Source organism: Parambassis ranga, chromosome 1 (genome assembly GCF_900634625.1).
Source record: "Parambassis ranga chromosome 1, fParRan2.1, whole genome shotgun sequence".
Lineage (NCBI taxonomy): Eukaryota > Metazoa > Chordata > Actinopteri > Ambassidae > Parambassis > Parambassis ranga.
In genome coordinates, this window is record NC_041022.1 from 7,145,471 (window position 1) to 7,172,412 (window position 26,942).

Genomic DNA, 26,942 nt, shown 5'->3' on the forward strand with positions numbered 1-26,942 from the left:
CCATGGCAAGAGGGCATTATACAGAGAGGGTTCCTGCAACAGCGTGAGATGTCCGGCGATGAGTTGTGAAAATGCGACATTAAAAGTAACAATAGCAAAGATTCAGTGTTTGTGCCTTTATGACCACATTTGCACATCTACTGTGTTCCAATGTGCCTGCGATACTTCAAACTGTCCGGTGATGAGCTGTGAAGATGCGACGTTAAAAGTAACAATAGCAAAGATATACAGACATTGTTAACGAGCCTATTATGCCCGGGTATGTAGGAGTATATAGAATGGTAATAACAGTCACCATCTGGTATGTGTGAATGGCTGTCTGGAGTTATTGGTGACAAATCACCCTGACTTGCCTTTCTTTCTTTCTTTTATTGCTCATCATGCAAACCAGTATGGTCTTATCTAAATCTGTTGAATCAGCGCTGTTTATACACCTACCTATATACCTGGAGAGGCTCTTGCGCTTCTCCACTTTCATCACGCCCACAATAAATTCCGACCAATCACAGCATGGTTGCCGCACAGCCTTGAAAGACAAAGTTCGGCCCGGGCCCTGTGCACAGGAGTGCGGATCAGCGGGCGGTCAGAGACAAAAAATGACGTCATTTTGTGGGCGTAACGTCTGCAGGGGGGGAAAATGTCTTTGTCTCGCGGAGTATGGATCCAGCTTAAGCTACAGTGTGTGGTAGGTAGGGCTGGTAGGCATAGACACAGTCACTTGTTGATATGACTACAGCGACAGGTACAATAGGGTTGATAAACTCGTAGCCTTAGCCAATGCTTACTGCCTGCACCAGCAACTGTAGTTCATCTTTGTTTAAACTTAACTTATGCTAATAACTCACTATATTACACGCAATGGTTGCAGCTTGCTTGACAACATCAACAACCTGCCATGTTTGTCCTGTAATGTACCATGTTTGTTACCATCTCTTTCTTTCTCTGTATGTCACAGCTTCACCCTGATTCATTTATGTTTAATTTGCCAACTTAATTAACGTAGCATTAAATAAGTTACAATAGTCAGGCTATGTTAAAATTAGCCTAACAAGCTACTTCTGGTTGCTTTATTACACCTTATGGCCGCAGTCAGGCCCCCTAGCCCCATAGTGCGTTACACACACCTAACAACAATGAAGCAATGTTGATTAGCATTAGCGGCTAACGTAGCACGCAATCCAAGCATCAACTGACCTTTAAGTGAGTTTCAGCTTCCATTTAAAGTTAGGATAGAATCATTCTGCCGTGTGCAAACACACACCGTGGAGCTCCCGCATCGATGTCCTCACCTGTGGTACAGAAAACCCGCAAAGATGTGTGAAGCTTGTGGAAACCAAAACTTCTTCTTCACACCAGTTAAATGTAAAATGTCTGCGAATCTTACTGCATCAGAGACGCTCACAGCTCCACTTTGAAAAGCCGCTAACGTGCGAACTGTGTTCACAATTTAATGGCTTGAACTGAAACATTTGCTCCGGGCTCCTGTAAGGGAGGCACACGGATACTGCTAATTACTTTTTAGCGTCAGATCGCACGAACTTGATCACCGTGATGACGTACCTGCGTGGCCTGACGCACAACTTCCGGGACTTAAAATACAACAAGGAAATAAAACAAAATGATAAATAAATCATTAGTTACTGATCTAAGCTAATGTAATTAGCAGAAAAATACATTCTAATTTAAAATGCAATGAAAAATTAAAACAGTGAAACATTTCACTGATACATTTAATCAAATTAAAATGTATTATTAAATTAAATATGAAGGTAAGATGAAAACAATATAAACTGTGATGTAGCTGTCATACACTTGCTACATGTTAAATTGTATGAAAACATTGTTTAGCAGCACCTAGAGAGTCTATCTGTCAAAATTACAGGTAGCATGCACTTATAAGTATATATCTTTTTCAGGAGTGCAATACTGATGTCGTGATAAAACACATGAAAATGTCTACACTAGGTGGATTTCACAGTGGCGGGATTGGGCATGTTCAGGATGGTCTGGCCATTAAGGGTCCATCTATTCCTCTTCTGAATTAGTACAGGGTCACAGGGGGCCACACAACCCTGAACACACCAGGACCCTCAGCAAAGGTGGACAATGTCCTCCAGGCAAAGGCACAGCCCCTTTTTACCCACCCAAAAAAAACCTGGGGATGGACAGGCTGTACGATAAATCATGCAATACTGACCCCACAGCTACAGCAACTAGGAGCGGTGCACTACTGAGGCTGCTCAGTACACTTGGCCAAACACTTGTCAACCACCAGATACTGTTGTGTTTGCATTAAATGTATACCAAATTACCCAGAGAGCCTTTCAGTTAATCTCCCAAATTATAATTTATGAAGTAACACGCAAAATATTGAGGTATATAAAATGTTAGTTCCAATAAAAACTTAAATTCACCAACATTTCTATGCTCTAAATGCAATCATGCAATAAATAAATTGACTTTAATGAATGATGTGAGAGTGTATACCACCCATCCCTCTGGTGTGAGAGGCATTTTAACATTTGCTACTATTAACCATTTTTAGATTTTGTTGAAATATTGTATCCTTTAACATTGTCCTGAAGAAGAATCTGTGTAAACACAATAACCAAAATAAAACCCACAATCTTTCTATAGTACTGCTTGCAAAGTTTAATACATCACTATACAGTTGTCTTAAAGCAACAAAAGTAACCCATTAAAAAAAAGAAATAAGTACAATACACACTCAGCATTTTGTACATATCTGCCCCAAGCATCCGCGTGAATCATTTTAGAACTCAAGTGTGTTAAATATATACTGTATGTATTCATATATTTCAATATAGTCATGATGTCTGTACAGAGGGAATCAGGCTACAAATTATAACTTTTATTAGTTCCTTTTTTAATATTATATCAATAACAGGCCACTGTGGAAATGTAGACATCGTACAGTCAAGTCTTGTGTGTAGCCCATTCAAAAGGCTTAAAGCAACATGTTACATGCTTTGGCTGTAAAACAAACTTCTCGCAGTAATAATAATAATAATAATAATAATAATAATGGTTTCAATCTGAAGAATATACACACATACACAAAAAATTGTACATAGCATCATGAGCTTGACGTCCTGCTGGACTTAACTTCTAGCGACATAGCTTCACATTTTCTGTTTGTGTCTCAAGATGAAGGTGAAAGATGAAGCAGTTAATGTCTCGGTTCTTGGTGGAGCCATACATTCAATCTTTCCACAACAAATGTAACTGCAGCCATGAGTTTTATGTCTTTAGACCGCAGTGAAAATACAGTCCTCCAAGAACTCTGACATTTTACAAAGAGTAGCATATGAGAGGAAAAAAAAATAAAATAAAAATCAGGACAGCAAAGGAGGGTAGAGGCCTCAGCTTCACGTGTTCCTCTGTAGCAATAAAGGCAGTGAAATAAATTAAAACCCAGGATGAGGAGAAAATACAATGGATGCCTGATTGCCACATCTGATACAGGAATCCCAGTTTTTTGTTTGTATTTTTTTTAGGAGAAGGAAAAGTTATGGAAGACAATTCAAAACAAAATACCCTCATTCATTTATTCTTTTTTATTCTTTAAAATGCAGCAGCTCTTGGCTCATGGTTTCTATCCTCTCCCATCACAATGGCACAGTGTGCTTTTCTCATCAGAAACACTCTTCAGCATCAAGGTTCTTAGTTCAAGTAAAACACCAGACAGCCAACGTTCTCTTTCACAGACCATAGCAAGCATAGGGAGAGGGGGTCATCATAAATACAATATCTTGGGAAGAAAAAGGGAACATGACGTCAGAAGTGGGATTTAAAAAGATGTAAACAAAGACTGCTGATTTTCCCAAAGAAGCACAATTGGACCCAAAGGTGAGTTCTACAGCACAGTCTGTGGTGAAGCAACTGTTTTGTATTAAACTGTGGTAAATTAAACCCCTTTGACCCTTTTATGAAGGAGATGGTCAAATATGTGACAATAACAATTTAAGCAGTTTAATTATCAACAAACCTTAAAAGTCACATTTTTGAAGTTTGTATTTTGATGCTATTAAACTCTGCAATGTGCAATTTGTCAAGGAACAGTCTGAATACAGCACCAGCTGCAGTGGCTGACTGTATTTCAGGACTTAAAAGGGGAGGAAGGGGAAAAACACTGCAACAGGATTTTAGTGGTTTTTAGTGTGTGTCCAGGCCTGTATAGAAGGATGTTTAAAGCATGACACAAGCAGCTCTGTACACAATGGTCTGAGATCATTAAGAACAAGTCAAGTAAGGCAACATGTTGACATGAAATGATGGAATGGATGTTTTTTTTCCCCCCTGACTTATCTATTTTCCATTACAGAAGAGTGGTGCATTGTGGGTAGAAGCTCCACTCTGAATCCACCTCTGCGTGTAAAACACCAAAGCACAATGTCAGTGATTGCACAACTGTGCTAAAAACATACAGAAAGTGAATGGAATATTTGAATGTAGAGGCAACAGCTGTGTCAAGCTATGACGAAAACACAACCTCCTGCACGTACAGCCACCTAACTGCCCCCCGCCCTGTGCCTGGCTGGCCCCTCTATAAGCAACAACCATCGAACCTCAAGGAGGCGATTCGTATGTAAACTTTGTCACTCGATGTTCGCTGCGTGGTTTGGTGCAAGTGATCGATGAAGAAAAATACAGGCAAGTACACGTGGAAGAAGTGATCAAGAAGCTCTAGTGGTTGGCAGTTTAACTGACATTCAGCCTGTTCTACTTTGAAACTTTGTGTGTGTGTTAATAGACAGAATTTGGCAGAAAGCGTACAACCACGGATTTCTGTTTTTAAAAAGTCCTCTGGTCAGAGTATTTATTTCACCTCTCCCAAACCAGATTGTCCTTTTTTTTCGTTCGTTGTAGTGCAGGATGGTACAGCGATAATGTCAGTAGTGCTACAGATAGCCGCAGTTGACCCAACAGTCAGGGGAGCTGGGCTTTGCAGTTTTTTCGGTGGTACCCAGCCGTCTATGATCACAAGTCCGCTTTATGGTTGAGACAGCAGAATGGTTGTCCTGGCAAATCCCCATCCTTACGGCGGAGGCTGCTGGAGGCTAGTTGGATAATGTAAGGGGTGGAGGATTCATGGCACTGATTTTTCAAAGTATTCAGTCCTTGTTTTGCTCCCACTCCACTTCCACAAAAGGCCAAACTCTTGAGTCCGTGAAAAGATGAGTATTTCTGTGATGTGGAAGCTCCCACAGGTTTGTGTAAGTTGGTGAGAGTGTGAGGTCCACCCCTCTTTATGCATCACACTCATCTGCAGAGACACTGAGGGAGAACAAAGACATTATATCAAGTCACATCCAAACCACAACTTGCTCACATTCTCCTGATCAAAGGTGCTGTTCTCCTGCAGTTGTTTGATTGAGAGCAATTATAGAGAGGAAAAATGCAAAATGTTTGTGGGATTTGGGACAACAGGAGCAATAAGACTAAAAAAATGGAGGTAAAGGATCAAAATGTGGGCAGTGCTGGGGGCACAGTGCAACTCTGAACAGGGGTTCAGGGAATTGAAAAGTGCAGTCCCCCCAGACAACAAGTAATGGATCCTCCTCTAGGTTTTGAGGCAGATGAAAAGGTAGTAGTAGGAAAATAGCAGGGAACAGTGCAGTGGTGTGTTGGGAAACGGTGAGGAGGCACTTACTTGTCCTCTATGTGCTCAGGAAAGCCGGCAGCGGCCAGCGCAGCTCGGTACTGCAGAAGCACACTTCGAACGCTCTTCACAAAACCCTTTGAAAGCGGGAAAAGCGGAAAGCCGATGTCCGGGTAGCCACTGCCTTCTGGGAGGAAACTCCGGTAGCTCTTTCTCCTTTTCTTTGGTCGTACCACTGGTTGGCTTCCCGAGGAACCAACTCCTGCTCCGGTAACTGTCGCAGAACCAGACTCTGGCATCCCAATGCGGCCTACAGAGCCAGGGACTGTAGAGTAACCCCTGTTTTCACCACCTACTGAGATGTTCCCCTGGCTGCTTTCACAGTCTGAGTTCTGGCTCAGTTCTTGCTGAGCAGCTGCTGTAGTGGAAGATGTCAGCCCTGAATCTTCCAGCTCCTCCTCAATAATACTGGTAACTCCTGCTCCTGCGACAGCCTCTTCCCCAAGCTTACTAGGGCTGCTGTGGGCCACTGCCACTGGTCCTGATCCCAGTGTACCCTGTTCATCCACAGGCTCCACAGAGGAAGGTCGATCCTTCAAATGTTGCGCCCTGGAGGATGAGTGCATTGCATGACCTCGCTCAGCCGCGTCATGTAGCTCCAGCCACGCCTCCAGACGGTGGACGAGCCGCCAGCCGTTTGAAACAAAGTGCTCCTGGATCTCCTGTTTGAAGAACTCCACTGGATTCTGAAGGAGCTGTGTCATTGACTGCACCATCTTGATCAGAGCCATCTCGTTATAGCACCGGCTGTTCTCATATCCCTCCTGTAGGCCTCGGTCACTGTCAAAGCCAGCCTCATTATAGTATGGCTCATTGACGAGAATAAGGCCTGCAGAAAGACATTAGAAACAACATGCAAATTCATATGAAGTCATTATACTACAATACTTTTAAATGACACTATAAAAGAATTCAACTCGGGACAGGCCAGACTGGGTTTCAGGTTAAGTTTTCTGGGGTGGTGTCATATTTATGTGACATGGTGTTTTGGCTTCATGTGTGTGAGGCAGAAATCTGTAGCTGAAGGTGGAAAAAGTGTTTGTGTGTGTGATGCACTAACCTTGTATAGAGATGAGGACTTGGAGCAGGCTAGATTTGCTGGTCCATCTCTCTGTACCCTGTAAATCATTAGAACACATCAGCACAAATCCTTGAGAAAAACCTAAAAAAAACAGGGTTCTCAAAAAAGACTTTCTATTTCCTGTTATTTCACCAAACTTTGATTGATGTCTGTCTGTATATTGTCTCCTCTAGATAGCAGCTCATTCATTGTTTTGTCCAACTGAAACCAAGAAACATTTAGTAACAAGAAACTAAAGCTGCAAATCCTGCAAGTATCATCCAATCGGATCGGAAACAAAAACTAGAAACTCAACTGCTGCCAATAACAACGCTTTTCCTTCTAAATGCTCTAGGCCAGAGCAGGATTAACCTGGCAGTATTCAGACTAATTGCCCAAGCTGTAAAACTGCAGGTTGCCAGTGGTCTTAAGTGGAATTAAAACAAAAAACAAACCACAATCCTCACGTTTACCTACATAAACCTGTAAACTTCCACTCACCTTGCCGATCCAGGTACCCAGCAGACTGACACAGACTTTGCCGTTATCATAGAGGTTTGGATTGAGGCGCCCGCTGCACTGGGACAGGTAGCGAAACAAAGGTGGCACAGCAGGGTAGATGTTCGGCAGCTGGATATCGAACAGAAACAGACCGTCCTCATAGGGTGTACGAGTCGGCCCTTTGATCAGGGCTGAAAACAGGTCCTGTGTTGGAAGGATAAGAACTTTATTACACGTTTGATGATGTCAGCATAACATGTAAAAGGAGCCTAATGTTTAACATGAGGTGTCTCCGATATGTGAACAGTTCATCACAGACAGGTGAAGAGGTACTAGGGGCACTTTCCATATACACGTTACACCTGTATATGGAATAAAATAATAATAGTGTGTGGGTTGATGTTAAAAAAAGCTGTGTCTTTTGGTGTTAATGAGGAGAAACCTACCATGCGGTCTTCAAACGTTTTGACCATGATGCCGTCTGGCAGCGACGTTGCTAGCAGAGCCATTTCCTTTCTCACTGTGCTGAAGAACTTCTTTGCCTCTGCTGGCAGGAACTCCATTTTTTTGAATGAGTGAGTTTCTGTGACAGAGAAAAACAGATGACACGTGGATGACTAAGTAGCAGAAAGAAAAATATGTTATTCAAATATAACTTGGCTTGTGTTGGAAGAGCATTTATTACGCTAAGGGCTGAATGTGCATGAAGTATGAGAGGCAGCTGTAGTCAGTTATAGCAAGGAAGAAAGCAATTCTCCTGTTTGGTGTTCAGAAAAATGAAGAAAGAGAAAATTAAAATGTAAACTACACAAAACACAGATCTCAAAACAAAGGAGACAATAGAAAGTGTAAGAAGTAATGAATGGAAGGAAGAGGAGGAGGAGGTAGATCTTCATCCTTTACCTGGTGCCCACTCCAGCACTGAGAACACCTCCCCCTTGGCACTGGTAAAAGTCACGCCAGGCTTGCCGCCACTCTGTTGGCAGAGTACTGGTGTGTCACTGAGAAACTCGCTGGGCCATTCTTGTCCACCCACTGGTGTCTGCGGCTCCTGTTGGGGCTTCTCCTCTCCAGCTCTCTCTGCCTGAACAGTGACACACCAGCAGATATGTCAAAAGACATCTACAAACAGCTACCTTGACTGTGTTATAATCGTTTAACACTCACCTCTGTCCCTGCTCCTCCACCTCCCACTGCCTCCACCACAGCTTCCATCTTCTCCTCCTCCACAATGGCCACATTGTCCAGTGTCTTTCTCAGGTTCTCCTGCAGCTTCTTGATGTCGTCCAGGAAGCGTTTCTCCTTGTTTGGTTTTTCAGGTGCTGTGGGCGTTACCGAACTTGCCACACTAGTTGTGGAAGTAGGCTCAGCAGAGGTTGGGGAGGTCGGAGAGCCGCCGGTCCACAGCTGCTCCACAGTCATGTTCTTCAGGCTCTCCAGGATCTTCAGGGCCTCTTTAAGCTCCCTGAAGCCCCGAGAGGCACCATCCTTACAAGGCTTCTCTGCTCCATTCACTGCTCCTCCTGGAGTAGTTCCTAAAGATGCAGAATTTGGACACAGACAGTCAAAGGATGATGATTGATGCACTGTTAGTTGAGATTATTCTCTTTAAAAAAAACACTAATATTAATTTCAGTAAACTGCCTACCTCCTCCAGAAGCTGGGCTGGCCACAGCCACACCTGTGTCTCCTTCTTCCCCAGGGACTGCTTTAGTGGGGCTGGTAACCTGAGCTTTGCTGCCCTCCTGTGGGGGGATAATGAATGTTGTGGATCCAGTGGGTGTGGGCGTCGGGGTTGCTGTGTCAGTAGCGTCTGCATTGTTGACATGGCTGTCATCCTCAGTGGTCAAGCCATTGTCTGTCTCCCAGCTGTCGCTCTCGTCCTCCCACTCCTCAGTGGACATGACACTGCTTGTTTCCTCCACGGAGTCGTAGTCCGTCTCCTCGATCTCAGACTCCACATTGTAGAGGTACTGTGCGGTGATCGTAGACCATCAGCGACCTTCTTATTTTAATGGTAAACATTACATTGTGTTTCAATAAAGAAATATTTACCTGTGGCAGGACGATTGTCATGGAGTTGTCTGCCCACACTACCTCCACTTTGCTGCTAACATCTACCCTGGACACCTGGCCTACAGATGTCTGAGGACAGATCAATTACAACCATTATACACAGCACACTATACAATGTAAACAGAAGACTAAAATAATACTGTGTGTGGAACAGCTTCAACCTGACTACAACAAGCTTAATCACAGACAGCAGTTTTATTACTCCTTAATATGACATAAGTAGATGAATGGAGGAATAAATTGTTATCGCAGTTGAGTTGATTAAGTAAAACATTCATTAAACTGAGACAATCCCACGAGTCTGTGGGCAGTGTTTATATTTTTGGCCTTAGGGTGGTACATGAGACAAACTCAGCATGTTCTCTGGTAATGACAGCGCAAGACAGTCAATACTCCAGATATATACTCAGCTGCCAGGAAAAAAACTTAAGCTAGGGCTAAAATGGGAATAGCGCCAAAATATACTAGAACATAACAATATTTATATCAATATAGTTTTTGTTGTGTTATTTACACAAATTATACCAGTGGAGTTGCCAGTCCACCTACTCTTCTCCCTTCACTCTGCCCCGCTGACAACTTACAACACAATAAGCAATACAATGTCATTAATGACTCATTATTGACATGGAGCAATCAAGATCTTGACACATCTTTACTTCAGACAGGCGAGCTGTCATACAGACACATTTTATTGTCACTATTTTTGTGTCAAATCTGTTTGCTATGAAGTAAAAGTATTTCTCTGTGCTGTTGTTCTTACTAAAGATATTTGTATAGACGAATGAAATCACATTTTATTTTGGAGGATTTTATGTTGATGTATGAACAGCTCATAGTCTTCCAATCTTAGCTCAGCTGTAGTTTAAAGAGATGAGACAGATCATTCATTCAGTTCTCAACAATAGGCACTGCAGAGGAGAACTGGAAGTACCTGTGCTTAATATCTGGACTCCCTACATATAAAGGGTTTACAGAAAAAGTAACCTGGTGTGGAAATAAGTGCAGCTGTCTACAAAAATGTACTTGCATCCTAAATGACACCCCGTAACATATGGCTGCAGCCATCAGAAGCTGTCCTTTAACTTTTCTGTAGATTTAAAATAGAAAAAAAACAAAATAAAATCTCACCTCATTCTCACAGTCATTGTGCCCGTTCTCCGAGTTCCATATTCTGATGACGATGTCTGTGGTGCGGAAGTGGAAATCTGGATGATCTGCGATGTCGTACACACTGACATCCTCCTCCACACCAATAACCTGGACATAAACACATGTATGATCTCTCTAATAACCTAATCTTTAAATGAGAATCACACTCTTGTTGTTCTTCTGACTGACCTCCACATCGTCACTAGTGGAGTTGAGCTTGATCCACTTCACCACGCACGTTCTGCCCTTGTGATCACCGGACTGAATCACACCATACACTCCTGGGTCCTGCAGGGCTTGGGCTGCATACATACACACAGTTTAGAGATGAAAACAAGAACACACAAAAGCTCTAAACAGAAATGAGTGGAAACTAAGGAACATTTTTGTTTGCTGTAGCATCACTGCCTTTAGGTAAATCCTTGTATTCTGAGTCCATTCAGACACATGCTAACTTGGCACAGTTTCAGCAAACGACCTAGATACTATAGGTAGTAGGTGGCCCAAATAACAGAATGCAATACTGCAGTCCACAAGGACAGAAACAAAAAAAAAAATCAAATGGAACAAAGTTAAATAAAGCAACAGAACTGATCATTTAAAGAATAAATAAGTATTTTTTCCTTACTTCGTTTGTCAACTACAAAGTCTCCAGGGCAAAACTCATGGCTGTCAAGGTGCTGGATGGGGATGAGGTCGTTTGATCGGATCCCTGTCTCGACCCGGCCATCTTTCCACATAACGTCAGCAATGGTTTTCGTAGATACAACCTCAACTGCAACCCTGTAAAAAGAAAAAAAAGGTACACTTTAAAGGAGTATTACCTTTTTTACCCACTATTAATGAAAATAAATAACTTCAGAAGAGTCTCCCTCTTCTCTGTCCGATCCTGACAATGTTTCAAAACAAGAAATCCACACACTGACGGGCTGTGTACACAATTAAGTAATTGTGTATGATGGTGTAAAAGTAGAGATAAAGGGGGTGTGCAAGCAGTGTTTTGCACTGTTTGCACTGAAAGCCTGATCTGCTGTCAAGCTCCGGTGTCACTGTTAGACAGATGGAGACATGAGCCCTTTGGTCGATTAGAGGGATGTTGGTGTTGGCGGAAGTTTTTACAAGCTAATCATCAAGTGTCATCCTTGGTCTCATTTTTACAACAGCTTCCTAACAGAAAGGCAGGGAAGGCAAATAGATGTGGGGGAGGAAACACTATAATCACAGCTATCAGTCTTATAGATCAGTCTAATGTCAGAACATTTTAGCAGATCCTCACACTTCAAAAATACGCATCAATCATGGAGTTACAACATGATTAAATCAACGGATCAGGCACTGTAAGAGTGTGGCAGAGAGCGGAGCAGGAAACAGGGAAATCAGCTGTTTACACACCTGTCTCCAGGCTTGAACTCGCGAGAGAACTTGGTCCTCTTCTTCTTGTGCTTCCTTTTCAGGTTACGGATGGAGAGTGGGATGCTCTTCTTGCGATTGGTTCCCAGACCTCCGCTCTGGGATGAAGCTGTGGAGCTCGCCGATGATGTCAGAGAGCTGCAGCCAGGTCACAATCACACACAACAAACACAAACAGAGGATGACATATTGTTATGCAACATTTAAGCCCCTTACAGACATGCGGCACTGCTTTCCATTAACCCGATGGCCTCTGAATGTGTCGGCTTCATGCCCGAATAACCAACCTGGTTACTTTTCCATAAGGTTTCAGGGGATTGAGACTAAATGGCTGTGTGTAGCCTTGAGAAAACCACCTATCAGTGAGTCTAATCTGGAAAAAAGTCTTCAGTTTGCTGGGGAGCATGAAGGCTGAAGTGCCATTCCATTACATTTGAACTTTTTAAATCAAAGTACTGTGAAACTATACAACACATTTCACCAACAACAGTTGATTAAAGAAAATAAATATACACATACTACATTTGCACTGCATATATGCCAACTAGCTAGATAAAATACCATCCATCATCTGAACCCACTTTGTCCTGCAGTGCAGGGTCACAGAAATTTGGGATAGGCTCACCAGGCCACCAGTCCATCACAGACCATTCAACCATTCACACTCACACCTATGGGCAATTTAGAGCCGCCATCTGACCCGAAAAAAAATGTACAGTAAAGAATAAAGGTATTAAATGTATCGAAGCTCATGTAACTGTAACCACCCTGTTAGAGGACAATCAAATACCTCCCACAATTCTAACAGACCTGGTGTCATCAGTGTCTTCTGCAGCCTCATCGTCAGCGTCCTGCTCCCCGTGTTCCGCTGAGGTGTCAGTGTTCTGGGAGTCTGGAGGATTCTGAGCAGGCACCACTGGGCCATTATTGTTGGGATGTGTTGAGTCCATTTGCTCCACTTTGTGCTCGCCTGGCGGAGGAGGAAAACACGCATTTTAGTGTGGTGTGCAGATAGATGATATTTTATGCTTCTTATGTGACAAAATCATAATCATCAATCATATGTGCCCTCCAAGAGAGACAGCGTGGTAAATCTACATTACTACAAGCTCACAGCCTGCTTCACAGACAGACACACAGTCATCCTCTTTGTCTGAATCATGCCGACAAATATATTTCTCAGCTGTGCACTTCAGCACAATTTCCAATTAGTCTGTTCCCTCTGTACCGAGCTCCATTTCCAGAACGGATGGCCTGATGTCTCAAAGGACCTCTAAATTATTCCAACTCTACTTTGCATCAAGACATTTAGTTCTCAGCTACTTTAGAGCAAATGTAAGAAAAAAAAAACAATCCTAACTTTTCTGACTATACCTTATGAAATTATACTGACATGTTCACACCACAACATACACAATCTAATGTTTGTTATGCTTCTGTGAAAGCAAAAACTTACATCTACTATGTCTACTGCACTGCAAAACAGCAATTCTAGTTGCTTAAGGAGATTTTCTTGAAATATTGATAAATTATGAGAATTAGTCTTAATATTGTTGTTGACTATTTAGTGCCACTGACAAAATAATGATTTACACAACATTCCCTTCCTCCTAGATAAAGCATGTGTCAACAAACAGGCTGTTTCTCACCCACTGACTATCGACTTGGAACATGCACAAAACTTTAAAAAACCCAGAACACCTGCACGCCGCAAAATGATCAAGATCATGACTATTGCATGACAGGTTGATAACATGACTATTGGAACAAGCTGAATCTTAGAAGGTGAACTGTGTGTGAGAATGTTCTGTTCCCCTAAATATGGTGTCGTCTCTTTTCTTCCATTTGTCACCTTGTGAGTCGGCGTTCTCAGTCTTTTTCCCAGAATCTTTCTTGAACATCCTTTTCAACTGTGGGAGACACACACAAAGACAGCGCGAGTGCTTGATGATCAAAAAAAAAGCCTTGTAGTTCGAAAGCAAAGTCAGTGTCAATAACTCTGAGGAGTATCTAGCACTCGAGAATTCCTTTCTCAAAATATACCAGGATCCTTAATCATGTGTGAACCTGGTGATTTAAATGTTTTCCTACCCTAGAAAAATCTACACTCTGCCACACATGAACAAACCAAAACAAATGTCTCCACACATTTCTGACGACAGGGTCTTCAGGCAGAACGGAGAGACCCTCGGGTCCTTCACAGGTGATGTGTGTGGCATCGCCTTTGGGAGGGAAGACATAAAGGGCTCTCTCTCCCAGCTGCCGCTGTGTGTGGTCGTAGTAGCCCAAGCGCCTGACCCTAAAGTCAACCAGGAGACACAGACACAACAAACTCAACCATCTATAAGGAGGCAGATATCCTGAAGTGTTTCAATCTTGACTAATAACTGTATGGACCTGCTGAGATTCTCCTGTGTGATGGTGGAAGGGGGTGGATAGACGCTGTCAGAGCCTTTAGGGGAGTAGCTCTTGGTGATCCATGTCACTTTTAACTCCACCACCTTCACCTGGGGAAGTTGCAAGGACATATGAGCAAGACGTATAAAACAACTGAAATCACGTAAGAGAAAAATAAACTGATATGCAACACTATCAAATGAATCTTGCTGTGAAAAGAAAAACACATCACCGCTGCCTTACCTCTTCTACCACCACCCTGAACTTGCTCTTCCTGCTGAGGACAGGTTTGACCCCTGACAGCCACTGTACATTAGAGAAGACTTTAGCCGGACCAATTAGAACCTGGCCTGGGTAAAAGCCATATGCTTCGTCAAAGAACAGACCCTGAAAAGCAGTAAAAAAGACATGCGAACAAAATATTAATATTATTATATTAATATGTCAAGTCTGTAGTTTATTTAGTGTGCAAACATAAAACTGCAGTTCAAGTGGAGAATTACACGTTTTAAGCCACAAATACCATGTATAATGAATATATTTCAATCCCACATACCGAATCACTGACGTGTGGACAGACATCGTACAGCTTGGCACCATCTTCTACACTCATGGAGCACCTGAAGGGAGATTAACAAGCACTGTTGATTGTGAACCAGCACGCTCACACAAACACACACTCCAACAGACAAAAAGACACCATATTGTTCTCTCACACACAGTCTACCTGGCTCCATTGGAAAGCTTGAGGATGATGTGATTGGTTAAGTCGTACACTTTCCCCAGCCAGAAGTCGTAGGCAATGTAGTCGCCGTACATAAACGACTAAGAGGAAAACAACGAATGAATGAACGTAACTATTACAACTATAAAAGCTTGCAGGTCAGTGTCACTTTGTATAGAAGTAGATAAACCAACACTGGCCACTTTTTTGATGGATGATTTGATTGTATCACTGCAGATATGATTAGGAGTTTCTAAACTATAATTAGGAAAAACACTGAAAATGTATCAGTCTTACCCAGATGTGCTGTAGGTCTTTGCTGTTGACTGGATACAGTACACAATTGGTTCCCACTATTTTCAAAGCACATTCGATGTCAATGTTGGTCACAATACCACACTGGTTGTCCTGTAACACACCAAACACAGACACATCAACCACAAATTACATTACATACTGGCAGGTGGTGCTTGCAAGCAGCATTCTGGTGTAACGGTGTGTGAACACTACCATATGTTGTGCATTTCAAATGAACGAAAATCTCTTCAAAGCCTAATGCTGGATTTCTACTCAAACTGTGCTGCACTGTGTTAAGACAAAAAGGCTCTTTTTAGTGTCGACCTGCAGTTATATTCAAGTCATGTCTGTTGCAGCGAATGGAACAGTGGTGAGCAGTGACATGACTTACAAAGAGAGTCACTTGATTGGAAGAAATAAAGAAGACAGAATGACAGAAAATGTGAAATATTTATCAACAGACTTACATTAGAGTTGTTCCGTCGCACAATGTCTCTAATAACAATAGATCGATCTTCAAGTTTTAGCTGCAAAAGAAAAAAAACACAAGTTCAGAAAACGGAAGGAAACAACATGACATCTTACACTCATCATATTGTTAAAATAAACCTTATTAAACTCCTCTGCCCACCCCTCCCGACTACAGAGCTGATCTGTCACACCAGCATCCTGGTGCCAACCATGAAATCTGCTACTTGCACACTTGGCAGACAGATAAATGATTTTACAGTGCAAATACAGGAAGAAACCATTTCACTGAGCTGACCAGAAGGAGCCTCCTGTGCATGTGTGTGCAACCAACACTAAGGGGGTCCACAAATACTTCATCATTTTCATTTCTAACCAAGGCAATAAAATAATTCCCACATTCCACAGCATGAATTCTCATTAGTCATCATGGATCACAGTGCTAATGTTGTACTCTCCACACATATTAGCTGCTTTCTATGTATAAAGATGCCTCAACATCCCACAGGCACACATTCACACACACGACTGGATCCTTGGCACACACACTGTAACCCTACTCCACAGAATTCTGGGAGAGGAAGCACTACTGAGTGAGTGAGAGTGTGTGTGTGTGTTTGGTGAGGACACGATCGATGGGTCGCGATGTTCCTTTGTAATCTATTAAACAGCAGCCTGTCTGCTCCTCGTGTCTCCACATCTAGAGGTTAGCGCACATACACCTAGACACACATGCACACACACCATTCAAACCTTTTAGTAAAAAAGAACTCAATCTCTTTTTTTTGGGCAGGCACACACATATGCAGCTCTTCTTCATTAATATTCTCTCAGTGCATCGTGCTGCAGTGCGCTACTGTAGTACCAGATTTCCTCCCCACTTCAGTTTAAAATCAGCAGCTTTTACCACATTGTAAGAATTCACTCACACACCTCAGGCAAACCTCAGCAACAGCACCTCTTATACATTATGACCAGGAGGTGAATGTGCTGCCAGGGTAGCCATTACAAATGTCTGGGTGGGAGAAACATAACCTAATTAACAAGTGTAATTGCAATTTCTAATTTGTTGGGTATGTTTAAACTGTATGATTCCAATTACACTCTGCTACAGAGCAGCATGCTGCTGCAGAGGGAGTGATCACTCCCAGTAGAACTAGAGGACGAGGGAGAATACTGCTGTCACTGATCACATCGATAAGATAAAAAAGGGCAACCTTTTTCCCTTTTTTTACAGTTATTTCATCGTAGAGAGCACCTATGTATGGAAAAGGAGCTCTCCATTTCATTGTAAAATACCAGGCAAGTTGGCCCTGACTGAGCAGACTCTTATTTATGAATGAAATGTCTCAGGGTCGGTCCAGGAGTTTTATACACCGGGTTTCAATGTACAGATGTCAGACAGAGACAAGTTTTTATGAGTCAGTGGCTAGCATGAGCTTGGTGTTTTCAGACACTTAAATGGTGCCAACCTGAAGTCAGCAGCATAAGGTCTAGTGCACTCACACTTCCTGCTAAAAATAGTCTGTGAATCTTTTAATACATTCCTAAAGAAAAAGAGAGAATAAAATGGAGAAAAGTGATTGCTAAAGTCTGATAATAAAGCAGCAGTGTGGTAGTTGCAGAGGCGTCTCCTTGTTACTAACATGATGTACACGTTACCTTCAAGGCACCTTGAAATCAGAGCTCTGTCTCTGCATCACTGCTGCAGTGATTTATACATTTCTGCAAGACTTCCCCTGCCACGTTTACCCAGGCACACATACTAATTTATGGCAGTAAACTATACTGCTGACTGTTGCTATGGTGTGTATGCCGATGATGAGAAGAAAGGCGGCGTAAGCACAGACTCAGACATGTCTCTTTGTGTGAGGCACAAAGAGACATGTCTGAGATGGAAGACAACCTTGGCTGCCTCTCCATTCTGGCTGATAAGGTAGATGGGGCCAGATTGATTACGAGAATCGATGGAGGGCCGCATTTGCTTTGACTTCCCGACCTAATTAACACACGTCATTGTTTAGGTACGATGCAAAGAGGAGGACACGAGAAAAACGACACTGCAGAGAGAACTGCAGCTCGGGCCACGCCTGTTCTCTAATGTTCCAACTCGGCATTCACTTGCATCTTTATACTAACAAGACATCCGAGTCACAAAAGACAGCAAAACAAACACAGGTGGGTTCACTAGTAACAGGGGCACACACTCTCTCACCACACACACACATCTCCCTGCACTGTATATAAGGCTAAGAGATGAACTTCCACCCACATATTCTGCTAAACAAAAAACTATTGATCTGCGTTAATGAAGGTGAAGCATTGTGCAGTACTACATCCTGCACCTCAGCCTTCAGCCTTATTTTGTAAATTGTGTTTCAGTAAAGTCAGTGGAATTTTGGGGGAATTTTTGGGAAAATAATTCAGTGAATTCCTTAAGGAGAGGAATTCTTATGGAGTTCAGCTGTGTGAACTGTACCTAATTTTTTATGGACAGTATAACCTTATAATCCAATACTTTTTCCTCCACTGTTTATACCACTGACATATCAACATTGTGTGGGATTTTATATGAATAATTTTATAAATTTATGAACTGGTTGACTATATTATGCAGCTGAAGAGTACTATTATTCCAACCTTTAACAATCCTGCACACTCAGTTTTCACTCCTCCTGTTTTTATTAGGACTCTGTCCAGGCTTGAGTTACATGAGATTACCAAATAATATGGCCACATTTGTTTTCTTTTTAGCAATTTAGCCTAAAAAAGAAGGGCGCAGTCCTCGTAAACATGCTGCAATTAATAGAATCATGGCGTAATTTAACTTAACTCCTGCTCAGACATGTTTGCTTAATACTTTAATTCAGTGGGATAGAAGAAGGTGTGACTCTTCCAGTCATAGTAAACACTTGGATGATGACTGCCATGTTTGAGTGAGACACTAGTAATTACACGACACGTCATGAAGGTCGCATTAGACATAATTCTTTAATGGTCAGCCAGTTTGAGTGAGTATGTGTGTGGCAGGTTTGTTAACAGAACCAATGAGGAATGCTCACCCTTCTAATTTTTGAGAATTTCCCCCACTGTGGGACTGATAAAGGATTATCTTACATTAAATTAACCATTTTGATACTCTGATAGTTGGTTTGTGCAAATTAATGACTTTCTCTATACTGGTGAGGACAGCTGAACCATCACAGCCACTTGATTGGCCAGCATGAGAATTTTTCAACCAAATATAAACCAGTAACAGATGCCTTCTTAAATTAAAATCTAATTCCTTGCAATCTAGGTTCTTTAGCTCATAAACAGCTGAATCATTAACCATTCTAATGTGCTACTGTGCTACTAACGCTGCTGCAGGACAGTCCAGTCTGATTTAAGCTTCTTGATTGGACACACAGGGAGGGTGCACAGCTTTAGAAAAGACAGCAGACACAGGGCCTTTTACCCACAGATACCACAAGGGAACGACGAGCAGACTAACAGCACAGAGTATCTATTATAAAGCAATCTCCTCATGGTGTAATTTGAGAGCTGAAATAGAAAAGCTAGAAGAAAATAAAAGGTACAGAAAAGGAGACAAGATGCTGGGCTAAGAGGAGTATTAAAAAGTAGAACAGAGATGAAAGAAAATGGGGAAAGATACTCAGGAGAGCCCTTCGTTAAGATGAAGAAATAGATGGGGGGCAAAGTCAGAGGAGAAGATGGCGAAGAAGAAGGGGAGAGGGAGGGTGCAGGGAGCAGTGCACATAGGGTGTGACAGGGTGAAAACGAAGATGAGCAGTGAATGAGGTAAAAAAGAGACGACAGCCAGCCCAACAAGTGGGAGATTGAGACAGATCCCAGGAGAGAGAGAGAGAGGAGAGTGGGGAAACAAGAAAGGCAAGAGCCAGAAATAGACAATAGTGCAGCAAACACAGCAGATAGTAAGACAGGAAAAGAGGGCTGGGGGGGTAGAGAGATAGCAGACAGTCCCAACTGGGTAGGGCCAATGCTGCAGAGAAAGGGAGGATCGGAAGATGAGGGCGTAAGAGAAAGAAAGAGGGCTAGTGGGATGGATGTAGTCTCCAGCATCAAGGCAAGTCACTTTAGTCTATCTAATCGTGTGTGTGTGTGGTCTATGTAGAAAGACAGAGCAAAAGTGAGGCTCATGAGATCCATTAACTCAGGAGCTGGACGACCATCCAGTCAGCACCACATTACGTCAACATTCTCCAGCACTGGTCCGCTGGGACAATGAGAGAGGTGAGGAAGGTGATGAACATGGGTTTTAGGCCTCGGTAGGGGGAGGGTGAGAAACAAGGAAGGAGGGTGAGAGAGAGAAACACAAGAGAGGGGAGGGCTAAAAGTGGGAATAGAGGTTTTCAGGGAGGATCAAATGAAGGCTGGGGAAAAGATCAGGGTTGGAGGGAGGAGTTGTCTTGTGCCGTGTCATATGAGATTTACAGTAAATATGAACTGCTGACATCATCGTGCTCCTAGTGGTAATTACAAGCAGCACAAGAGGGAATTTATTGGCAGGCTTGGATTTGTCCGACAGGGTGTCACAGATGTTTATCAGTCAACATGAGCAATGGAAATTCTCTACGCATTTTAAAAGCCGTAACGATCACAACCCCATGCTGTTCTTCTATTTATCTAGAAATGACACAGTAAATGATGATACAGACTTGAAGGACATAACAGAGGGAGAATGGAGATAAAACAAAGTGAGAGAAAGGGAGGAGTGCTGGGCAGGAAGGGTGGGATAACTGACGAAGAGGATCAATGAGGTAACAAATCCACAGAGAGCATGACAGCTTCACAGCTCGTCTCATTTCACAAAACAAGTTAGTGTCGCTTTTAAAGCCCTGACCCCCATAAAGAAAGGCCAAAGGGATGCACCATGTATTTCATGTACCCTCTTTGTTGTAACATCTTCACCTGCTGAGCCTCTTCCATCAACTCTGTTATCCTGGCTCACACTCTTTACAAGGACACAGCCTGAGAGGATAATGTCTGTTTGTGTATCGTACTACCTGTTGACTTTTCATAAATCTTAAGGTTTCTGAAGAGCTACTTCAAGTCTGTGTCAGAGGATCCACGATGAGACCAATTCATCAAACTTTCACTTTCTATCTTTTGTCCTAAATCTTTATCATACAGTCACCATCATTAATGTACAGCATGCATTAAAAAGCAAGACAATCATTGGCCTGAAAGGCTACTATCATGAATTATAGAACACGTGTCAATGCAGCAGTACTTGTCCTATTTTTCATATTCTGTACAGCAGCTGATGACAAAAACCTGATGCCTTTTGCTTTAGCTAAAGCTTTGCTGTACGTTTGTTTGTGTTCCTGGGCCTGCCTGGCACCTGCTCAAAACCATAACCAAGTCTGCTGGGTGGGCCTTGGCAACGGCCTCATGTCCCAGATTACACCAGTGTCTGCCAGCCCTACCTCGAGCACCTGCAGACGGCTTCTGAGCAAACGCCGCTGAGAGGTGTTAATGCTGCAAATGTGGAACAGAGTGTAAGATTTAAGTGGCTGTCTTTTCCACTGTCAGCCACAAGGTTAGCTTGAACAGCGACAGCACTGGAGCTGAGGGCACCTAAATCAAATTCCACTGATTTGTTTTCTTCAGAAAAATGTGTCATATCATATGTAACTGTGAGAAGCTGCATGGCGAGAAAATGCATGCTAAATTATACAATTTGTTGTGAAATATTATAGATAAGAGACAAAAAACTATTCAAATGTTTGGCAGAAGAAAACGGTAATTCTCTAAAAACTCATTTTGACTTTGTACTTTAAAAGTAGTTAAGCAGTAAGCTGATCTCTTTCCAAGTGCTTAGCAGTGTCGCAGTTAAAATGCTTTCGGAGAGGCGAGGCCTGGACGGGAATGAACACAATTTCCGTGATCATGAGCAGAAGATGAATGTGAGCTGAAAGAAATCTGTGTGGTGCAGTGACTTGAATGTAATTCGGTTGTCAGCCTTCTTAGAAGAGAGATGTTTCTATTGTGTAGGTCAGCGGGGGTGCGACCGCCCTTGTGCAGCTGGATGGATGGGGGCAGGGGGCAGGGCCAGGCTGACAGATGGGAGTCACCCAACGGTCAGAGCATCGAGCACCTAAAATGTTCTCCACCTTCTCCTTACTGTAAACCATAAAATAAAAATAGATGAGATAAAACCAAAGTGTTGTTATAACAACAATAGAGTCAAGGTGGAGACGATCACTGTTTTACGATATCAGGGCTTCCAGTGCTAAGGCTACAGGGTGGAGTGTGAACATCATACAAGAATAACACCCATTTTATGGTTCTCTCAGCACTGTCACCAGATACATTTTAAAAAAATTGTTTGATCAATATAGAAAATTCAGTCTGAAAATGACTCTGGGCAAAGAAAAAAAAGGTAAAATAATCAATAAAATCAATAAACAATGGTGGCCCATCTGCTGCTATCTATAAATATAACTACACTCTGCTGCAACGACTGTAATAAAGCTGCAATGGTGGCATCAAATTTCTTCAAAGACACATTTCCAGCTCTGCATTACTTGATTCAGAGGTTGTAACACACGATCTCCTCTCGTATCACCAGCTCCAGGTTGATCTTTCATAGACATCTTCATGTTTGTCAAATTGCAACTGCAACCTTCCTGTTACCATTACCACATCAGCCTCCTTCTCCTCATCATCATCATCATCCACCTGCTGCTCCACCCCCACAAAGGCTGCTGCTTCCTGGGAGGTTTGGCCTTGGATCACCTCCACCCTTCTGTGCTTAGGACCCACCTTCACAGGGCACAGAATTAATTTAATCCCGACAGCAGGGCTGACAGTACTCGTTGCAACACTGTTCATACCAGGAGTCGCCGCATATACTTCAGGAGGTCTCATCGAGTGAAGTGACACCCAGGCACCAGCTGCACAGCTGTTCCTTACCTGCTGCAGTGCACTTCTGTCCTTGGACAGAAATTTCAAGGTGGTGCTGCAGAAGCAGGGCTCTGTATGACAGAAGGCTGTGACGCAAAGTTTGTGTGAAGTCACTTTTTTTTGTTGTAAAAACAACAAGTTCACACAAGTTTTAGAGTTAATTAAAAATACAGTCAGGAGAATTTTCGAGTAAAGTCCCAGACAAACTCTCTGAATCTTAAATAAACCAAAATCATAAGTTGAAAATACTGAACACCATGGCAACCAGAGCCCTACAATGCACCAGAAAAACAACCATTGCTAGACATGCTGCACGTTGAAGAACATACACTCACCGACAGGATTTTAAAGGCCACACTGTCAAGACGCAAGAAATCAACACCTGCAGGTGTTATGAGTTTGTCGTTTGCCTACTCTAAAGTAAATTCTACACCAACTGCAAGGTGTATAATGTCACTGAGGAAGACAGTTGTTCATCTTCAATCATGTTCAACAGAGAGAGAATAATGTCCTTGTCCTTACAGGAAGGACTGTCTATTTCCATCCTATCACAACAAACAGGGAGGATCAGGTGCATTGAGCATCTGGTCTTCATATAAGCATTAACCACACTGCATGATATCACACCATCTTATAATACAGTAAACAATAGACATGGTGTATTCCCATCATCCTGATAAACTAAAGGGAATCAATCAGCTCATCCAGGCCCTCATTGGAAATGCTCTAAGGCAGCCATAAGGCAGCCATGTTCCCAACTGACTCTCTACCAAAACAGTAGTGAAAGGAGAAGCAGCACAGCAACTGAGGTGTTCCTGTTCATACCTGCACTGAGATGTAGATCTAAGCCCCCATCACTCCCTCTGAGGAAAGTTATTAAGATTTCATAGGGTGAAAAAAATGGGATGTGTAAGCTGCAGACATGCTCCCATTTCAGGACTACTGGTGTAACTCAAGCCTGTGCTTAGATGTTGAGAATACTTCACTAACACAAGCCAGTCTGAGAGTCAATGGCAAAAAATGAAAGATTTTCCTAAAACATAATGAGAACATGTAAAAATACTAGTGTGGTTCTGTTGAAAGCATTCAAACAAGCTGTTAATTTAATTTAATCTGAAAAAGATTTTAAAACCTTTTTGTTCAACTATCAGACTTTACTGTACTGAATAAGTTAGGGTTTAAAAAAAAAAAACATCAGGCAAAATTCTGATAAAAATATCTTTTAGACTACTCCTGCAGATTTATTACTCTTAACTGATCCAAATATACAAAATTTATTACTGTATCTCAGTTTACAGCACAAAGTCTAAAGTGTTCAAACTGGAAGTAAGTCTGTGGTTTTATGGGCTGTAGTTGTAGTGCTGGGTTCTCTAATTGTATGTGTAATACCTCCCTACAATTGTAATTTTGGTGGACAAACTGTGAATGTACAGAGCAAAGCCAGTATGGCAGTGGGGTACATAAATGACTACTGTTGCAAAAATGTCAACACAAGGATAAGCTACAAAAAAGAGAATAAAATACATTTTCCCTTGTTTACAGAGACAATTATTTTGCACAAAGTGATGCTAAATGTTTTTGTGCCTCTTCCTGATGATGTCAGAACACAGCAAGATTTCTGAATGGGCCATCTCCAAAGAAGGGGGGTTGTCTTGTGTGGTCGTTGTCACACCAGTTGTCGTGTTTTTTGGAAGTCTGCACAATGCAGATAAACTTATTTGTCAAGACAGTCGCAGTTGGTCGCACATGTTTTGCATCAGTTGGCCCCAAAATAATACAAATGGTCTGTGGGGCTGCTCAGTGCAGCATCACACATGCTGACAAATCTTCATTAAAGTGTTCACGCTGGTTTAACAAAAATAAAAAAATAAAAAAAGATGGTGCCACGCTCCGGTTGTTATATGATTAACAGGCAACATGTATCAGTGACTATCTTAACAGAAATGTTTGTCTGTCAAATCCGATGTATCGTTCACCCTCCGAGTACAAGTATCATCCTGAAGACATGTAACTTTGCATACTGCAGGAAGTGATCATGAATTATTGATCAGAATCCTCTCAGGATGTACGCAGAAAGCAAGAAGGACAGAATATGTGTTGTCGGCAGATAAGCAAATAAAAATCACTGCAAAACAGGACACAATGAAAACCCTGAGCGCTGGATCCTAGCAGACCACGTGGTGTGTAAACATCAGTGTTATTGTTTAGGCGGCATGTCGTTGGGCTTTTGTTGAGGCAGAGCCTGAATGACACTCACACCAGAACGTTACTCATTTAACTAAAAAGACAAAGCAAAGCTACACTGGGGCCTAATACGGCCTTCTTCTGGCCCCATGTCTGTGAAATGAGTTTGTATGAGCTAGTTCCAGACCTGTCCTCCTTTAAACCCTGTAACCCTGTTCCACAAAGGCCAGGAGAAGCCTAGAGAGAAACATACATGGCCAAGCAGGTTTCCCCTTTCTTTAACACTTAACACTGATTATTTGGTTGTAAAAATGTACAAAGAGTGAACATCCAATCTGAACAAAGCATAAAAACAGTGTCTGTAGCTGGATTTATGGTACAATACTGACTGCACGTTACAGTTTTAATTACTGATGCCTTTCATGTTCAACACACAGCAAACCTGCACTGACAATGAATATGGGGTCATAATAAAGTGGCACATTTGGAGCCTGAATGTGGAGATACAGTTTAAGTGAGTCACTGTGTGGCTTTGCTGAGTCCGTTAGGTCTGATCCAGATTCAGTGTGTGTCAGGGTTTTTGGTCTTAGAGGAGCTTTTGCTGTGTAAACCAGGCAACCAAACTAAATTCAAAGGTCCTGGGGTCTCAACATCGGGCAGTTAACAAACCAATGGGAAGCTTAACAAGCAGTCACTATTCACAGTCCAACAATTTACAAAATAATAACACAACACTGGACTTCTACTGTGACACATCTGCATAGATTACTGATAAAAGCTGCTTTAATGTAAGGATCTCTATATCTCTCTATGTTAGCCATCAATGTCCACAGTACTTTCAAACTGGGTTTATTTGTAATATAGAACTATTTCTTGTTAATGTTAATGTTAATTTTTTAACATTAATGCTTCGTGTATAATATACAGTGCTTGGTCTTGGGCCAGGTCACACCCAGATGAGGAGCTGCACTGACTGGAGGAAGAGCTAATCGATAGGTGTAAGGTTCCTAGCAGGGGTCTGCACCTGCCAAATCCTGTACACCTTCACCCAGAGAGCTGCTTGCTACCTGCCCACGCAGCCGTGTATGTTTGCTGTAACAACAGCTAGATGGGCGCAGTCAGGGGCAACAACCCAGGTTAGCCTGCCAGGACCAGCTGTGGGGACACGAGGCTGTAAGCTAAATTGCTAGCTAGCATGTGTGCTTGAATGCTAGCCAATTAGCGAGCTAGGTTGTACGTTTTAGGCAGATGGATTAGGTGAATCTTATCCCAACAAGTCGACTTATCTCCTCCAAAAACACAACGGGACTGTTAAAACCTGTGCAGCCCCTTGTCAGTCTGAGATAACCACCCGGTGTCAGTGTAAACAGGTAATGCATTAGCTGCTGTGGTACCTTTGTCTCTTTGATGTCCTGCTTTCCTCCTTCAGGGTACCACTGGACGCGGACAAATCCCCTACCGAGAGACCGACTTGGGGTGTCCACAGCACTCTCTGTGTCCGAACCACACGGAGCTCGTCCTCCTCCACCACCACCACCACCACCACCTCCTCCTCCTTCTCCGCCACCACCGCCTCTCCCTCCGCCATCATCGAGGTCCGAGTCTGAGTTAAAATCCTCCTCTCCGTGGATCATCCGTACGAGGCCATACCGGACTGAGCCGCGATACCGCCCGGAGACCAGGTCGTGAGAGAAGAGCAGGCGCTGTGAGCCGTCCGCCGTAGGAGAGAGAGCCGTGGATGGAGGCTCGGAGCCTGGGCTGGCTACGGGAGAGAGGCCCGGTGTCGGTGATGCTGCCGTTGCTGCTGCCGCATCCGATGCTACGGGCTCCGCCATCGCTGCTGTTGTCAGGGAGTGATGCTAGAGCGCGAGGATGACGGTGGAATGAAAAAAGCTGTAACCTGGAAGCAGCACGTGTTTACGTAGCTACGGAGGGCTACGTACTTGCGCAGTGTGAGAGCGTCACCACGCAGTACTTGCGGCCACCGGTAGAAGGCGCCGTAAACCTGAATTATCAGGACTGTAAGATAACAACAGCAGAAATCAATGTAATCAAACCTT

At 42.8% G+C, this 26,942-nt stretch overlaps 1 protein-coding gene and 1 long non-coding RNA gene across 2 annotated transcripts in view; both read right to left on the reverse strand.

Moving 5' to 3' along the window:
• Positions 1 to 1,508, reverse strand: part of LOC114442523 (uncharacterized) — a 7,240-nt gene extending 5,732 nt beyond the window's left edge. Inside the window, exons 1-2 of the long non-coding RNA XR_003671351.1 lie at positions 1,385 to 1,508; positions 1,195 to 1,289 (exon numbers count right to left, since the gene is read on the reverse strand). This is a non-coding gene — a long non-coding RNA (uncharacterized LOC114442523). The remainder of the gene's footprint in view (positions 1 to 1,194; positions 1,290 to 1,384) is intronic.
• Positions 1,509 to 2,637: 1,129 nt separating this feature from the next.
• On the reverse strand, positions 2,638 to 26,724 carry ube2o (ubiquitin-conjugating enzyme E2O). Its single transcript, XM_028408416.1, has 23 exons — positions 26,277 to 26,724; positions 15,768 to 15,827; positions 15,301 to 15,411; positions 15,007 to 15,104; positions 14,836 to 14,899; positions 14,523 to 14,666; positions 14,280 to 14,389; positions 14,031 to 14,181; positions 13,735 to 13,792; positions 12,693 to 12,852; positions 11,865 to 12,020; positions 11,101 to 11,255; positions 10,662 to 10,774; positions 10,452 to 10,580; positions 9,300 to 9,389; positions 8,893 to 9,217; positions 8,412 to 8,779; positions 8,148 to 8,328; positions 7,691 to 7,827; positions 7,245 to 7,448; positions 6,744 to 6,801; positions 5,675 to 6,512; positions 2,638 to 5,298 (listed from the first exon to the last, which is right to left on the reverse strand). Exons 1-23 carry the CDS (start codon positions 26,715 to 26,717, stop codon positions 5,271 to 5,273), a joined length of 4,179 nt encoding a protein of 1,392 aa, XP_028264217.1. The 5' UTR covers positions 26,718 to 26,724; the 3' UTR covers positions 2,638 to 5,270.
• Between the last annotated feature and the right edge of the window lie 218 nt (positions 26,725 to 26,942).

What these genes read in the sequence shown, in the direction of transcription:
- ube2o (XM_028408416.1), bottom strand. Translation starts at nt 26,717, where the DNA reads ATGGCGGAGCCCGTAGCATCGGATGCGGCAGCAGCAACGGCAGCATCA. An exon ending in ACACAGGAGAATCTCAGCAG is followed by an intron (nt 14,182 to 14,279) that starts GTCCATACAGTT and finishes GGTTGACTTTAG; the next exon opens with GGTCAGGCGCTTGGGCTACT. An exon ending in TGACAATCGTCCTGCCACAG is followed by an intron (nt 9,218 to 9,299) that starts GTAAATATTTCT and finishes ATCACCGCACAG; the next exon opens with TACCTCTACAATGTGGAGTC.